The sequence below is a fragment of the Oncorhynchus tshawytscha genome, linkage group LG08 (genome assembly GCF_018296145.1).
Source record: "Oncorhynchus tshawytscha isolate Ot180627B linkage group LG08, Otsh_v2.0, whole genome shotgun sequence".
Lineage (NCBI taxonomy): Eukaryota > Metazoa > Chordata > Actinopteri > Salmoniformes > Salmonidae > Oncorhynchus > Oncorhynchus tshawytscha.
This window is the reverse complement of record NC_056436.1, coordinates 76,597,971-76,612,970: the sequence shown is the minus strand read 5'-3', so window position 1 is coordinate 76,612,970 and position 15,000 is coordinate 76,597,971. Positions and strand designations below refer to the sequence as shown.

At 44.4% G+C, this 15,000-nt stretch overlaps 1 protein-coding gene across 3 annotated transcripts in view; it reads left to right on the top strand.

Moving 5' to 3' along the window:
- The window catches only part of n4bp3 (NEDD4 binding protein 3), a 92,008-nt gene that overhangs the window by 58,557 nt on the left and 18,451 nt on the right, over positions 1-15,000 (top strand). For 2 of the 3 annotated variants that reach the window (XM_042325970.1, XM_042325971.1), the window contains 2 exons: positions 5,531-5,823; positions 9,097-9,274. In XM_042325970.1, coding sequence (XP_042181904.1) covers positions 5,564-5,823; positions 9,097-9,274 — 438 coding nt within the window. In that variant the 5' untranslated portion in view covers positions 5,531-5,563. Of the gene's footprint in view, positions 1-3,428; positions 3,492-5,530; positions 5,824-9,096; positions 9,275-15,000 lie in introns of those variants that run through there. The other variant, XM_042325972.1, reaches the window with a different exon arrangement.

Below are 15,000 nucleotides of genomic sequence, written 5' to 3'. Positions count from 1 at the left end.
TGAGAGAGAGAGAGGGAGAGGGAGGAATGGAGAGAGAGAGAGGAGAGGGAGGAATGGAGAGAGAGAGGAGAGGGAGGAATGAGAGAGAGAGAGAGGGAGGAATGGAGAGAGAGAGAGGAGAGGGAGGAATGGAGAGAGAGAGAGGAGAGGGAGGAATGGAGAGAGAGAGAGGAGAGGGAGGAATGGAGAGAGAGAGAGGAGAGGGAGGAAAGGAGAGAGAGAGAGGAGAGGGAGGAATGGAGAGAGAGAGAGGAGAGGGAGAATGGAGAGAGAGAGAGAGGAGAGGGAGGAATGGAGAGAGAGAGAGAAGAGAGGGAGGAATGGAGAGAGAGAGAGGAGAGGGAGGAATGGAGAGAGAGAAATGGAGAGAGAGGGAGGAATGGGAGAGAGAGAGGAGAGGGAGGAATGGAGAGAGAGAGAGAGGGAGAGGGAGGAATGGGAGAGAGAGAGAGGAGAGGGAGAGGAGAGGGAGAAATGGAGAGAGAGAGAGAGAGGAGAGGGAGAAAGGGAGAGGAGAGGATTAATGGCGAGAGAGTGAGGAGAGGGAGGAATGGAGAGAGAGAGAGGAGAGGGAGGAATGGAGAGAGAGAGAGGAGAGGGAGGAATGGAGAGAGAGAGGAGAGGGAGGAATGGAGAGAGAGAGAGGAGAGGGAGAGGAGAGGGAGAAATGGAGAGAGAGGGATTAATGGAGAGAGAGAGGGAGAGGGAGGAATGGAGAGAGAGAGAGGAGAGGGAGGAATGGAGAGAGAGAGGAGAGGGAGGAATGGAGAGAGAGGAGAGGGAGGAATGGAGAGAGAGGGATTAATGGAGAGAGAGAGAGGAGAGGGAGGAATGCAGAGAGAGAGAGGAGGGGGAGGAATGGAGAGAGAGAGGAGAGGGAGGAATGGAGAGAGAGAGAGGAGAGGGAGGAATGGAGAGAGAGAGAGGAGAGGGAGGAATGGAGAGAGAGAGAGGGAGAGAGAGGAGAGGGAGGAATGGAGAGAAAGAGAGGAGAGGGAGGAATGGAGAGAGAGAGAGGAGAGGGAGGAATGGAGAGAGAGAGGAGAGGGAGGAATGGAGAGAGAGAGGAGAGGGAGGAATGGAGAGAGAGAGAGGAGAGGGAGGAATGGAGAGAGAGAGGAGAGGGAGGAATGGCGAGAGAGAGAGGAGAGGGAGAATGAGAGAGAGAGAGGAGAGGGAGGAATGGAGAGAGAGAGAGGAGAGGGAGGAATGGAGAGAGAGAGAGGAGAGGGAGGAATGGAGAGAGAGAGGAGAGGGAGGAATGGCGAGAGAGAGAGGAGAGGGAGAATGGAGAGAGAGAGGAGAGGGAGGAATGGCGAGAGAGAGAGGAGAGGGAGAAATGGAGAGAGAGGGATTAATGGAGAGAGAGAGAGGAGAGGGAGGAATGGAGAGAGAGAGAGGAGAAGGAGAAATGGAGAGAGAGGGATTAATGGAGAGAGAGAGGAGAGGGAGGAATGGAGAGAGAGAGAGGAGGGGGAGGAATGGAGAGAGATATAGGAGGGGGAGGAATGGAAGGGGAGGGGAGGGAGTAATGGAGAAGGGAGGGAGGAATGGAGGGAGGGAGGAATGGAGGAGGGGGAGAGAGGATTGAGAGGAATGGAGAGAGAGAGAGGAGGGGGAGGGAGGGAGGAATGGAAGGGGAGGGGAGGGAGTAATGGAGGAGGGAGGGAGGAATGGAGGAGGGATGGAGGGGGAGGGAGGAATGGAGAGGGAGGGAGTAATGGAGGAGGGGGAGGAATGGAGGAGGGAGGTAGGAATAGAGGGGGGAGAGGGAGGGGGAATGGAGGAGGGAGGGAGTAATGAAAGGGGAGGGAGTATTGGAGGGGGGAGAGAGGGAGGGGGAATAAAGAGAGAGGATGGAGGGTGAGGGGAATAAAGAGAGAGGATGGAGGGGGAGGGAGGGGGAATAAAGAGAGAGGATGGAGGAATGGAGGGGGAGGGAGGGAGGGAGGGGGGAATAAAGAGAGAGGATGGAGGAATTGAGGAAGTCTCCTCCCTCTGACTCTGTAATTATTTTAATTAGTTCAGAACATCCCAGAAAAACCACTAGACTATGTATGGCCAATCATTCCTCACATTCTGCCCATTAAAGATGAAAAACAAGGTCAACTTTGCATTAGCATTGTTGAACAGATGCCGGAAGCTAGCACGTAGGTTAGCATGACATACCGTACAGTCATTAATATGACCACTGATGGTCACTGGTGGTCAATAGGATGCACTGACTGAATTGATCGTGTTATTTGAAAGAAATCGGAAGGGAAATAATAAATCAATTGGATACAGTAAGGGAAAGGAACGCCTTCAACTGAAATGTGTCTTCTGCATTTAAACCAACCCCTCTGAATCAGAGAGGTGCAGAGGGCTGCCTTAATGGACATCCACGTCTTCGGCCCCCGGGGAACAGCGGGTTAACTGCCTTAATGGACATCCACGTCTTCGCCCCCCGGGAACAGGGGTTAACTGCCTTAATGGACATCCACGGAGGAATGGGGAACAGTGGGTTAACTGCCTTAATGGACATCCACTTCGGGGGAAAAAGCGGGTTAACTGCCTTAATGGACATCCACGTCTTCGGCCCCGGGAACAGCGGGTTAACTGCCTTAATGGACATCCAGTCTCCTCGGCCCCGGGGAACAGCGGGTTAACTGCCTTAATGACATCCAGCCCCGGGAACAGCGGGTTAACTAGTTGGACACATCCCGGGAACAGCGGGTTAACCACTAGACATCCACGTCTTCGGCCCCGGGAACATGTTAACTGCCAATGGACATCCACTCATTCTGCCCGGGTTAACTGCCTTAATGGACATCCACAAGGTCAACAGCGGGTTAACTGCCTTAATGACATCCACGTCTTCGGCCCCCGGGAACAGCGGGTTAACTGCCTTAATGGACATCCACGTCTTCGGCCCCCCGGGAACAGCGGGTTAACTGCCTTAATGGACATCCAGCTTCGGCCCCGGGGAACAGCGGGTTAAGCCTTAATGGACATCCACACCGGGAACAGGGTTAACTGCCTTGACCACATCCACGTCACTGGTGGTCAATAGGGGTTAACTGCCTTGATGGACATCCACGTCTTCGGTCCCCGGGGAACAGCGGGTTAACTGCCTTAATGGACATCCACGTCTTCGGCCCCGGGAAGGAAATAATAAATCAATGGACATCCACGTCGCCCCCGGGAACAGCGGGTTAACGCCTTAATGGACATCCACTGCCCCGGGAACAGCGGGTTAACTCTTAATGGACATCCACGTTTCGGCCCCGGGAACCGGGTTAACTGCCTAATGGACATCACGTCTTGCCCCCTGGGAACAGCGGGTTAACTGCCTTAATGGACATCCACGTCTTCGGCCCCCGGGGAACAGCGGGTTAACTGCCTTAATGGACATCCACGTCTTCGGCCCCCGGGGAACAGCGGGTTAACTGCCTTAATGGACATCCACGTCTTCGGCCCCCGGGGAACAGTGGGTTAACTGCCTTGCTCAGGTGCAGAACAACATATTTTTGTCAGCTCTGGGATTTGATCCAGCAACCTTTACGGTTACTGTCCCAACGTTCTAACCACTAGACTACCTGGCACTGTAGGAAGTACAGCAGGGCTGCCCTGGTTATAAAGGCACATCCTTGCTCATCTCTGCTGCCTGAATCAAAGCACCCTGCCTCTTTATCAGACAAATAGGATTTACTGTAGTCAGTAGCATCACAGAGGGAGAACACACACACACACACACACACACAGTTACATAACAAGCTTCTGATGGTGCATATGTTCTCTGCTCCTCTTCCCCAAGAGGCTCACTCACTCACACACACACGCACGCACACACACACACACACACACACACACACACACACTCTACATCTGTAATCTTCTCTTTTAGCTTACATCTCATTTTTACCATTTCAAAAAGCATGAGGTGTCTCTGACAGGAAGAACATGCGTTATGTGGGATGTGTAGGCTTAACAACTGTAGGAAAGTGTTGTGGTTATGTTTAGGCTTGTTCTATGATGAGCTAGTAGTAGAGCGTGGTTGAACCGTATGGTTGTTGTGCACTATGCCATGGTTTAACCTACACTTATTACTACCAGATCACAGTTTAGCTGGCTTAGTAAAGACGTGTTGATTTTTCCATTTAGCTGGCTTAGTAAAAACGTGTTGATTTTTCCATTTAGCTGGCTTAGTAAAAACGTGTTGATTTTTACATTTAGCTGGCTTAGTAAAAACGTGTTGATTTTTACATTTAGCTACCTTAGTAAAAACGTGTTGATTTTTTCCATTTAGCTGGCTTAGTAAAGACGTGTTGATTTTTCCATTTAGCTGGCTTAGTAAAGACGTGTTGATTTTTACATTTAGCTGGCTTAGTAAAGACGTGTTGATTTTTACATTTAGCTGGCTTAGTAAAGACGTGTTGATTTTTACATTTAGCTGGCTTAGTAAAGACGTGTTGATTTTTACATTTAGCTACCTTAGTAAAAACGTGTTGATTTTTCCATTTAGCTGGCTTAGTAAAAACGTGTTGATTTTTCCATTTAGCTGGCTTAGTAAAAACGTGTTGATTTTTACATTTAGCTGGCTTAGTAAAAACGTGTTGATTTTTACATTTAGCTACCTTAGTAAAAACGTGTTGATTTTTTCCATTTAGCTGGCTTAGTAAAGACGTGTTGATTTTTCCATTTAGCTGGCCTAGTGTTGATTTTTACACTTGATGTGTCGTGAAAAATTTGAAAGGTTTTAGGTCGGTCACTGACTGCAAAAAACTGCCTCGGGACACACACACATACACACGCACACACACACACACACACGCACACACACACACACACAGCTGATGACAGAGAAGTGGCACATGTCAATTCATGCCCTGAGAGAGGAGATATAAAGCCAGACAGGGAAAAAGACAGGAGTTTGACTAGAATTCACATCAACAACAGACTAGTAACTAAGGTAAAGGCTATGGGGAAATACTGAGGAAGACAGAGGGAATGGGACCACCTCATAAAGAATCATGATACTAGTTATTATGCTTTATTAACCACTAGAGTGCAGGAGTTAAGTGATCAGAGGAACAGAGGAAGACAGACAGAGAGCTGAAAACTGTAAACAATCCAATAAAGTGTGGACTTGGTCTTGGATATGATGGTTCGTGTTGCCATAGAGATAAGATATTACAGTTAGAAGGTGAATAGGAGGTTATTATGGTGATGATGGTTCGTGTTGCCATAGAGATAAGATATTACAGTTAGAAGGTGAATAGGAGGTTATCATGGTGATGATGGTTCGTGTTGCCATAGAGATAAGATATTACAGTTAGAAGGTGAATAGGAGGTTATCATGGTGATGATGGTTCGTGTTGCCAAAGAGATAAGTTATTACAGTTAGAAGGTGAATAGGAGGTTATCATGGTGATGATGGTTCATGATGCCAAAGATAGTTTACAGGGTTCTGACTCAGTTTGTTTATGTCCATTCTCTGATTCTCAACCTCTTTCTTCCTCTCTTCTTTGCTCTCTTCCTCTACCTCAAGAGTTCTCCACGTGGCCACCCTGTCCTGTAACCAATGGCAACATCGGTCCAGACCCTTCCTCTGAGCCGTGACCCCAGCAAGACATTCCGTGACCCCTACTCGACCCCTACCCGGCCCACAGCCCTACTGGCCCAGTGCAGTATGGGTAGTGTAGGCAGCCTAGTGGAGCGCCCGGATGCGTCCCCAGCTAAAGGCAGCCGGGCCGTGCCCCAGGTGGGACCCAGACAGACCAACAGGTTATTAAAGAAAGGCTTCAACCAGAGAGAGCTGCTCAACTATCTCAACATCACCAGGTTAGTGAGCTCTCTGATAGGCACAAAATGGCTGCCATGTTTCATCAACATCACCAGGTTAGTGAGCTCTCTGATAGGCACAAAATGGCTGCCATGTTTCATCAACATCACCAGGTTAGTGAGCTCTCTGATAGGCACAAAATGGCTGCCATGTTTCATCACCCAGATGGGTGTTACATTAGAGAGTATGTATTCTCTATGTATTCCATAAAGTACAGACAAAGTGGTAAAGAGTTGTCTGTTTCAAATAGAAGGCATTAATGATGCTCTTGGGTAATAACATCACCTGTTATTCCATAGCAGTGTTGTTAGTGCTGCTGCCAGGTGGGTGCCACACATAGTGAGCTGGTAGGAGGTATGACTCCTACCATTCAGAAAGTATACAGGCCCCTTGACTTTTTCCACATTTTGTTACATTACAACCCTATTCTAAAATGTAAATTTTTTCCCCCTCGTCAATCTACACACAATACCCCAAAATATCAAAGCAAAAACTGTTTTGTAGAAATGTACAGCAAAAGTAAAGTACCAATCAAAATTTTGGACACTCCTACTAATTCAAGTTCTACATAGAATAATAGTGAAGACATCAACACTATGAAATAACACATATGGAATCATGTAGTAACCAAAAAAGTATTAAACAAATCAAAATGATTTTTAATTCTTCAAAGTAGCCACCCTTTGCCTTGATAACAGCTTTGCACACTATTGGCATTCTCTCAACCAGCTTCACCTGGAATGCTTTTCTAACAGTCTTGAAGGACTTCCCACACATGCTGAGCACTTGTTGGCTGCTTTTCCTTCACTCTCTGGTCCAACTTATTCCAAACTATCTTGATTGGGTTGAGGTCGGGTGATTGTGGAGGCCAGGTCATCTGATGCTGCACTCCATCACTCTCCTTCTTGGTCAAATAACTCTTACACAACCTGGAGGTGTGTTTTCGGTCATTGTCCTGTTGAAAAACAAATGATAGTCCCACTAAGCGCAAACCAGATGGGATGGCGTATCGCTGCAGAATGCTGTGGTAGCCATGCTGGTTAAGTGTGCCTTGAATTCTAAATAAATCACTGACAGTGTCACCAGCAAAGCACCCCCCACAACATCACACCTCCTCCTCCATGCTTCACGGTGGGAACAACACATACAGAGATCATCCGTTCACCTGCGTCTCACAAAGACACGGCTGTTGGAACCAAAAATCTCCAATTTGGACTCATCAGACCAAAGGACAGATTTCCACTGGTCTAATGTCCATTGCTCGTGTTTCTTAGCGCAAGCAAGTCTCTTCTTATTATTGGTGTCCTTTAGTAGTATTTTTTTGCTGCAATTTGACCATGAAGGTCTGATTCACACAGTCTCCTCTGACCAGTTTATTTTGAGATGTGTCTGTTACTTGAACTCTGTGAAGCGTTTATTTGGGCTGCAATTTCTGAGGCTGGTAACTCTAATGAACTTATCCTCTGCAGCAGATGTCCCTCTGGTTCTTCCTTTCCTGTGGCAGTCCTCATGAGAGCCAGTTTCATTGTAGCGCATAATGGTTTTTGCTGCTGCACTTGAAGAAACTGACTGACCTTCATGTCTTAAAGTAATGATGGACTGTCATTTGTCTTTGCTTATTTAAGATGTTCTTGCCACAATATGGACTTGGTCTTTTAACAAATAGGGCTAGTTTCTGTATACCTTGTCACAATAAAACTGATTGGCTCAAACACATTAAGAAGGAAATAAATTCCACAAATTAACTTTTAACAAGGCACACCTGTTAATTGAAATGCATTCCAGGTGACTACCTCATAATGCTGGTTGAAAGAATTCCAAGAATGTGCAAAGCTGTCATCAAGGCAAAGGGTGGCTACTTTGAAGAATCGCAAATATAAAACATATTTTTAGTTCTCTCCAGAGAAGTTCAATCCGGCTCAAGTCCGGCCACTGGCTTGGCCACTCAAAGACATTTAGAGACTTGTCCCAAAGCCACTCCTGCATTGTCCTGGTAGAGTGCTTAGGGTCGTTGTCCTGTTGGAAGGTGAACCTTCACCCCAGTCTGAGGTCTTGAGTGCTCTGGAGCGCGTTTTCATCAAGGATCTCTCTGTACTTTGCTCCGTTCATCTATCCCTCGATCCTGACTAGTCTCCAAGTCCCTGCCGCAGAAAAACATCCCCACAAGCATGATGCTTCCACCACCATGCTTCACCATAGTGATGGTGACAGGTTTCCTCAGGACGTGACGCTTGGCAATTAGGCCAAATAGTTCAATCTTGGTTTCATCAGACCAGAGAATATTGTTTCTTATGGTCTGAGAGTCTTTAGGTGCCTTTTGGAAAATTCCAACGGGCTGTCATGTGCCTTTTACTGAGGAGTGGCTTCAGTCTGGACACTCTGCCATAAAGGCCTGATTGGTCAAGTGCTGCAGAGATGGTTGTCCTTCTGGAAGATTCTCCCATTTCCACAGAGGAAGTCTGGAGCTCTGTCAGTGACCATCAGGTTTTTGGTCACTTCCCTGACCAAGGTCCTTTTCCCCCGATTGCTGAATTTGACCGGGCGGCCAACTCTAGGCATAGTCTTGGTGGTTCCAAACTACTTCCATTTAAGAATGATGGAGGCCACTGTGTTCTTGGGGACCTTCAATGCTGCAGAAATGTTTTTGTACCCTTCCCCAGATCTGTGCCTGACACAATACTGTCTCGGAGCTTTACGAACATTCCTTCGTGCATGCTCTGACATGCACTGTCAACTGTGGGAACTTATATAGACACGTGTGTGCCTTTCCAAATCATGTCCGATCAATTTAATTTACCACAGCTGGACTCCAATCAAGTTGTAGAAACATCTCAAGGATGATCAATGGAAACAGGATGCACCTGAGCTCAATTTTGAGTCTCATAGCAAAGGGTCTGAATAGTTAAGTAAATAACCTGTTTTCGCTTTGTCATTATGGTGTATTGTGTGTAGATTGATGAGGAAAATTTTTTATTTAATCAATTTTAGAAGAAGGCTGTAATGTAACAAAATGTGAAAAAAGTAAAATGGTCTGAATACTTTCCCAATGCAGTGTATTTGCGAAGTAAGTTACAATCTAAAGTTGTAAATCTAGATGAAATAGAAATTAATTTAAAGTTTTAATGCCACATGCGCATGTACAGTGAAATGCCTTTCTTGCAAACTCAAATAGAAATATAAATAATTTTCATAACAAGCTGTTATCGTTCAGGGCAACAGATTATCAATTGACTTGAAGCCTGAAGTAAAACCTTTATAATGATCCCCACCAGGAAAGAGGCCAAAGCGGGTAGCGGCCCAGGCAGCAGTAGGAAGGACATCTTCTCCAGCATGCAGTCCATGAAGAGAGAGCATGGACATGAGGAGGAACACATCAAGCTCTACTACAAAGACGGAACTGAGGTGGACATGTCAAAGAACTCCCTGCCAATTGGAGGGAAATATGAGAAGGTAAGAAGAACACCTGGTTATGGGAAAACATATAGGGGTGATATCACTGGGACAAGATATGGGGGGTGATATCCCTGGGACAACATATAGGGGTGATATCCCTGGGACAACATATAGGGATGATATCCCTGGGACAACATATAGGGGTGATATCCCTGGGACAACATATAGGGGTGATATCCCTGGGACAACATATAGGGATGATATCCCTGGGACAACATATAGGGGTGATATCCCTGGGACAACATATATCCCTGGGGGGTGATATACCTGGGACAACATATAGGGGTGATATCCCTGGGACAACATATAGGGGTGATATCCCTGGAACAACATATAGGGGTGATATCCCTGGGACAACATATAGGGGTGATATCCCTGGAACAACATATAGGGGTGATATCCCTGGGACAACATATAGGGGTGAAATCCCTGGGACAACATATAGGGGTGATATCCCTGGGACAACATATAGGGGTGATATCCCTGGGACAACATATAGGGGTGATATCCCTGGGACAACATATAGGGGTGATATCCCTGGAACAACATATAGGGGTGATATCCCTGGGACAACATATAGGGGTGATATCCCTGGAACAACATATAGGGGTGATATCCCTGGGACAACATATAGGGGTGATATCCCTGGGACAACATATAGGGGTGATATCCCTGGGACAACATATAGGGGTGATATCCCTGGGACAACATATAGGGGTGATATCCCTGGAACAACATATAGGGGTGATATCCCTGGGACAACATATAGGGGTGATATCCCTGGGACAACATATAGGGGTGATATCCCTGGGACAACATATAGGGGTGATATCCCTGGGACAACATATAGGGGTGATATCCCTGGGACAACATATAGGGGTGATATCCCTGGGACAACATATAGGGGTGATATCCCTGGGACAACATATAGGGGTGATATTCCTGGGACAACATATAGGGGTGATATCCCTGGGACAACATATAGGGGTGATATCCCTGGGACAACATATAGGGATGATATCCCTGGGACAACATATAGGGGTGATATCCCTGGGACAACATATAGGGGTGATATCCCTGGGACAACATATAGGGGTGATATCCCTGGGACAACATATAGGGATGATATATCATGTAAAACTGCAATTATTATCTATTCTATCAAAACAGATTATTATTTTAGCAACTATAAAACGTTGGACTCTTCTTAAAATAACTCCTTCAAAGGAGGTCCAGACCAAGAACGTCTTTTAATAGTCTGAAGACAACATGTCTCTCTGACAGAGAACGTCTTTTAATAGTCTGAAGCCAACATGTCTCTCTGACACAGAGAACGTCTTTTAATAGTCTGAAGCCAACATGTCACTCTGACAGAGAACGTCTTTTAATAGTCTGAAGACATGTCTCTGACACAGAGAACGACCTTTAATAGTCTAAAGACATGTCTCTGACACAGAGAACGTCTTTTAATAGTCTGAAGACATGTCTCTGACACAGAGAACGACCTTAAATAGTCTGAAGCCAACATGTCTCTCTGACAGAGAGAACGACCTTTAATAGTCTGAAGCCAACATGTCTCTCTGACAGAGAACAACCTTTAATAGTCTGAAGCCAACATGTCTCTCTGACAGAGAACGTCTTTTAATAGTCTGAAGCCAACATGTCTCTCTGACAGAGAACGTCTTTTAATAGTCTGAAGCCAACATGTCTCTCTGACACAGAGAACGTCTTTTAATAGTCTGAAGCCAACATGTCTCTCTGACACAGAGAACGTCTTTTAATAGTCTGAAGCCAACATGTCTCTGACACAGAGAACATCTTTTAATAGTCTAAAGCCAACATGTCTCAGACAGATCACCCTGGCTTCCTACTCCTTACAGTTAGCGAAAGTTTGAAAAGTTGGCCTCTATCACTGAGTCACTGGTAGCACTAGATGAATGACGTCCCAGTGGTGACGCTGTGTGCGATGCTTGTGTTGTGTGTGTGTGTGTGTGTGTGTGTGTGTGTGTGTGTGTGTGTGTGTGTGTGTGTGTGTGTGTGTGTGTGTGTGTGTGTGTGTGTGTGTGTGTGTGTGTGTGTGTGTGTGTGTGTGTGTGTGTGTGTGTATAGGAGACATAATGAAATGCTACCAGGTATTACCTGGCTAGGCTGGAGGAAGTGTTTTAAAATGTTCTGCATTAGTCATGTATAAGATCATGCATGAATAAGATGCCAAGCCTCTCCCTTCAGTCTGTGTCTGACGTAAATCACACACACACAGTCCCTTCTGCACTCCTTGTAAAGACTAAGTAGTGCAGTAGGATGAATTCATCTCATCCAGACTGGATGTTTAACATCAAGCCTGAGAAACAACATGGAGAGAGCAGAGAGCTGAGAAAACGAATGATTTAATAGAAACCTTGTGGGTAATAGTGATTTCTAGACCTTGGCCTGAACATACCACCAGCCTGGCTGTGAGTGAGATAGCGCTGCTCTTAATTCAGTACCGTTCAGTTCAAGGGGCTTTATTGGCATGGGAAACATATGTTAACATTGCCCAAGCAAGTGCAGTAGATAATATACGAAAGTATATTGAAATAACAATAAAACAATAAAAATTAACAGTAAACATTACACATACAGAAGATCCAAAATAATAAAGACATTACAAATGTCATATTATGTATATATACAGTGTTGTAACGATGTGCAAATGGTTAAAGTACAAAAGGGAAAATAAATAAGCATAAATATGCGTTGTATTTACAATGGTGTTTGTTCTTCACTGGTTGCCCTTTTCTTGTGGTATCAGGTCACAAATGTTGCTGCTGTGATGGCACACTGTGGTATTTCACCCAATAGAATTAGGAGTTTATCAAAATCGGGTTTGTTTTTTAATTCTTTGTGGGTCTGTGTAATCTGAGTGAAATATGTGTCTCTAATATGGTCGTACATTTGGCAGGAGGTTAGGAAGTGCAGCTCAGTTTCCACCTCATTTTGTGGGCTGTTAATGATAATGCAGAGGATTTTACTCATATCCCACGGTAGTTAATGGGGTCAAATTTGTCTACACTTTTGTGGATTGGGGTGATCAGTCCTTGGTTCCAAATATTGGGGAAGAGGCCAGAGCTAAGGATGATGTTAAAGAGTTTTAGTATAGCCAGTTGGAATTTTTGGTTTGTATATTTGATCATTTCATTGAGGATACCTTCAACACCACAGGCCTTTTTGGGTTGGAGGGTTTGTATTTTGTCCTGTAGTTCATTCAATGTAATTGGAGAATCCAGTGGGTTCTGGTAGCCTTTAATAGTTTATTCTAAGATTTATATTTGATCATGTTAATGTTTTTGTTGTTTGTTATAGAGCCAAAAGGATTGGAGAAGTGGTTTATCAATACATCTCCATTTTAGATAGATACCTCTTTATGTTGTTGTTTGTTATAGAGCCAAAAGGATTGGAGAAGTGGTTTACCCATACATCTCCATTTTAGATAGATACCTCTTTATGTTGTTGTTTGTTATAGAGCCAAAAGGATTGGAGAAGTGGTTTATCAATACATCTCCATTTTAGATAGATACCTCTTTATGTTGTTGTTTGTTATAGAGCCAAAAGGATTGGAGAAGTGGTTTACCCATACATCTCCATTTTAGATAGATACCTCTTTATGTTGTTGTTTGTTATAGAGCCAAAAGGATTGGAGAAGTGGTTTATCAATACATCTCCATTTTAGATAGATACCTCTTTATGTTGTTGTTTGTTATAGAGCCAAAAGGATTGGAGAAGTGGTTTACCAATACATCTCCATTTTAGATAGATACCTCTTTATGTTGTTGTTTGTTATAGAGCCAAAAGGATTGGAGAAGTGGTTTACCAATACATCTCCATTTTAGATAGATACCTCTTTATGTTGTTGTTTGTTATAGAGCCAAAAGGATTGGAGAAGCGGTTTATCAATACATCTCCATTTTAGATAGATACCTCTTTATGTTGTTGTTTGTTATAGAGCCAAAAGGATTGGAGAAGCGGTTTACCCATACATCTCCATTTTAGATAGATACCTCTTTATGTTGTTGTTTGTTATAGAGCCAAAAGGATTGGAGAAGCGGTTTACCCATACATCTCCATTTTAGATAGATACCTCTTTATGTTGTTGTTTGTTATAGAGCCAAAAGGATTGGAGAAGCGGTTTACCAATACATCTCCATTTTAGATAGATACCTCTTTATGTTGTTGTTTGTTATAGAGCCAAAAGGATTGGAGAAGCGGTTTATCAATACATCTCCATTTTAGATAGATACCTCTTTATGTTGTTGTTTGTTATAGAGCCAAAAGGATTGGAGAAGTGGTTTATCAATACATCTCCATTTTAGATAGATACCTCTTTATGTTGCTGTTTGTTTCGTGTTTTCCAGAAGTGGTTAGAGTCTATGGATCCTTCAATTACATTGAGCTGATTTCTGATGTGCTGTTCCTTCTTTTTCCGTAGTGTATTTCTGTATTGTTTTAGTGATTCACCATAGTGAAGGCGTAGGCTCAGGTTTTCTGTTTGTGGTTGGACAGGTTTCTCAATTTCTTTCTTAGGTTTTTGCATTCTTCATCAAACCATTTGTCATTGTTGTTCATTTTATTCAGTTTTCTGTTAGGGAAGCTGAGGTCAAATATACTGTTTAGGTTTTCTGCTGCCAAGTTTACACCTTCACTATTACAGTGGAATATTTTGTCCAGGAAGTTGTCTAAAAGGGATTGAATTTGTTGTTGCCTAATTGTTTTTTGGTAGGTTTCCACAGTACATCCCTTCCATCTATAGCAATTCTTAATTTTACTCCTTTGGCGTTTGATGCCTTATGATTGAGTTTTGCTCTGTAAAAAGTAGACTGTGATTTTGCTGTGATCTGATAGGGGAGTCAGTGGGTTGACTGTGAACGCTCTGAGAGACTCTGGATTGAAGTCAGTGATCAAGTAGTCTAGAGTTGTGGCCAAAAGTTTTGAGAATGACACAAATATTAATTTTCACAAAGTCTGCTGCCTCAGTTTGTATTATGGCAATTTGCATATACTCCAGAATGTTATGAAGAGTGATCAGATGAATTTCAATTAATTGCAAAGTCCCTCTTTGCCATGCAAATGAACTGAATCCCCCCAAAAAACATTTCCACTGCATTTCAGCACTGCCACAAAAGGTCCAGCTAACATCATGTAAGTGATTCTCTCGTTAACACAGGTGTGAGTGTTGACGAGGACAAGGCTGGAGATCACTCTGTCATGCTGATTGAGTTCGAATAACAGCCTGGAAGCTTCAAAAGGAGTGTGGTGCTTAGAATCCTTGTTCTTCCTCTGTCAACCATGGTTACCCGCAAGGAAACATGTGCCATCATCATTGCTTTGCACAAAAAGGGCTTCACAGGCAAGGATATTGCTGCCTGTAAGATTGCACCTAAATCAACCATTTATCGGATCATCAAGAACTTCAAGGAGAGTGATTCAATTGTTGTGAAGAAGGCTTCAGGGCGCCCAAGAAAGTCCAGCAAGCGCCAGGACCATCTCCTAAAGTTGATTCAGCTGCGGGATCGGGGCACCACCAGTACAGAGCTTGCTCAGGAATGGCAGCAGGCAGCTGTGAGTGCATCTGCATGCACAGTGAGACAAAGACTTTTGGAGGATGGCCTGGTGTCAAGAAGGGCAGCAAAGAAGCCACTTCTCTCCAGGAAAAACATCAGGGACAAACTGATATTCTGCAAAAGGTA